This window comes from Pteropus vampyrus, unplaced genomic scaffold, assembly GCF_000151845.1.
Source record: "Pteropus vampyrus isolate Shadow unplaced genomic scaffold, Pvam_2.0 Scaffold36, whole genome shotgun sequence".
NCBI classification, from domain to species: Eukaryota; Metazoa; Chordata; class Mammalia; order Chiroptera; family Pteropodidae; genus Pteropus; species Pteropus vampyrus.
The window spans coordinates 3,553,890-3,556,098 of record NW_011888817.1 but is presented as its reverse complement, the minus strand read 5'-3'; the positions used below and the strand labels follow the sequence as shown (position 1 = coordinate 3,556,098).

The following is a 2,209-nucleotide window of genomic DNA, read 5'->3' as shown; positions in this document are numbered from 1 at the left end:
TGCCTGCCCACTCCCCCCGCCCCATATACAAATTTACTGATCCCCCAACCTCACCCCTAGAAATTGAGCAGAACGAACTTAAGTGGAGGCACTGGAGAGCTAAGAGCGGGGTGGCGCCGGGAGCGGGGCTCCTTAGTTTCTCTCTCCGCCGGGGGGCAGCCGGGGAGGACGCCCTCTCAGTGTCCCGGTGCGCGAGGGGCGGGCCCTCGGCTCGGCCTCCCATTGGCTGCCGGTGGCGTCACCTGCCCGCGGGTGTGTCAGGAGGCGGGACCCGGCCCCGCCCGGCCAGCCCGCGAAGGGGCCGACATGACAGGGGCTGCGCGCTGGGCCCTCCTGCTCCTGTACCTGCTGCAGTCCGCTCCAGGTAAGGGTGTGGGGAGGGCGGGGGGCTGCAGGGAGCCCCGGCCGAACAGCACCCACCCTCGGACCCGGAGCTCCGAGGAGGGAGAGACGTGGGCCGAGCCCTCCGGCAGCCGTCGGAGTACGAATCGCCCTTCCTACCCACCACCAGTTTTTTTTCTTCCAAAGACTGAATAGACCTGAGTCTTTGAAATTCTTTCCAGGAGAAAAGTGATCCCGTTTCCTTATGCCAGTTCTGCTTCAGGGGAACAGGAAAAAGAGACGAAGGCAATTTAAAAAGCAGTTGCATTTATTTACGAAGTGCTTTTCCAAGGTCTCCTATAAAGCACTGCCTTCTGCTTTAATACCACGCTTGACCCTCGCTAGTAACGAAAGTCAGACTGAAGTGCCCTGCCAGCCCCGGCAGCCCCCTCCCCTTCCTCCAGATACTCCACCGTAGACTGAGGGACAGGAGCTCTGGTTTAGTCTGTACGGTGCTGTTATTCTATCCAGCTGCCTTTTTGCTGAGCCCCCACTGGTAATAAGGTGACTGGATACAAAATACCTTGACAAAAGACCCAACCACCAAATCCCAACCGATCCAGGGAGATGGTCCTGAAATTGTCCCCAGGATATCTACCTAGTCTTAGATTCACAGTTTAAGAACTAGAAGGGCCCTAGGACATAATCTAATGATTATTTTAAAAGGCAACTTTTATTGAGCAACTTCTCTATGCTGGGCATCACATTATCCTATTTAGGCTTCACAGCCCAAGCATCTTAAAACATAGTTATTTTTCTCCCTTTTCAGGTGGGGAGACTGAGGCTCAGAGCAATTAAGGGAGTTGCCCAAGAAGGAAAACAGAGGCAAGACACAGAGCAGAGAAGACTGAGGCTGAAGCGAGCATGGCCAGCTTTGATTGTGGGATGGATAGGTGGCGCAGGGCTGTCCACCTAGGTCAGTGCAGGGCCGCCCCAGGCCCTGGCGCCTCCCCAGCAGTGACTGTTTTTACAGCTGACGAGGGACAATGTAAGGGAGTAGAGGAGGGAGTCCTCTGTCCCCGTGTTTAAACTCAATAGCTTTCCCGTCTAGACCTAGCTATACTTTCACCGAGGAATTTTTAATGTATGCAGCACAAACCGTGGTGTGATGATTTAGGCTGAAGCGCAACCAACTCCAGTTTCAAATCCTGGTTCCCACGTGAACTAGCTGTGTAGCCTTAGGCATACTATCCACCATCTGTCTCTGAAACTAGTGCTCCACGGAAGAGGAATGACACCTACCCTATAGGATGGTGTGTCCTGAGGATTAAATAAGGTTTTGCATATAAAGTGCCAAACCCCTGCCTGGCACCTGTTAAAGGCTCAGTAGAGGGTGGCTACTCTAGCTGCTCTTAATCTCCTGTGGCCAAGCTCAGACTTTGGGCCTGTCCTGCCCGCAGATACCTTGTAAGCAGCTTGCAGAAAGACTTTGGCCTCCTACTAATCACCTGCTAGAAAATCCAGAAACTGGGAGCAATGAAAGCACCAGCACCCCTATGATCCATTTCCAACTCAAGGACACAGGATAAGGTGGAAATAGTCATTCGTATTTTGGTCCAAAAGGCCAGAGGTAGGGAGCCCAGCTGAGTGCCGTCAGTAGAACTGACCTCTCTCTCCCTAATGTCATTCTGAAACATGTATAGATTTCTTTCATGGCCCATATGACAGTTCAGGGCACTGAATTCTCCATGGGACTATGAGCTCCTAAAGTGTAGGAATGGAGTTATATTCTTCTTTGAAACCTCTGGCACGCAGTGGTCAGTAGATGTTGTTGACCAATAGTGGTCCGTAGATGTTGGAACTGGCCCCATGAATACTTAGAGGAGGC

General features: G+C 52.7%; 1 protein-coding gene across 2 annotated transcripts in view; it reads left to right on the top strand.

The window, feature by feature from the left end:
- The first annotated feature begins 301 nt into the window (after positions 1-301).
- IFNLR1 (interferon lambda receptor 1) overlaps positions 302-2,209 on the top strand; it is a 19,431-nt gene continuing 17,523 nt past the window's right edge. For both annotated transcript variants that reach the window (XM_023529107.1, XM_023529106.1), the window contains exon 1: positions 302-364. In XM_023529107.1, coding sequence (XP_023384875.1) covers positions 307-364 — 58 coding nt within the window. In that variant the 5' untranslated portion in view covers positions 302-306. The remainder of the gene's footprint in view (positions 365-2,209) is intronic.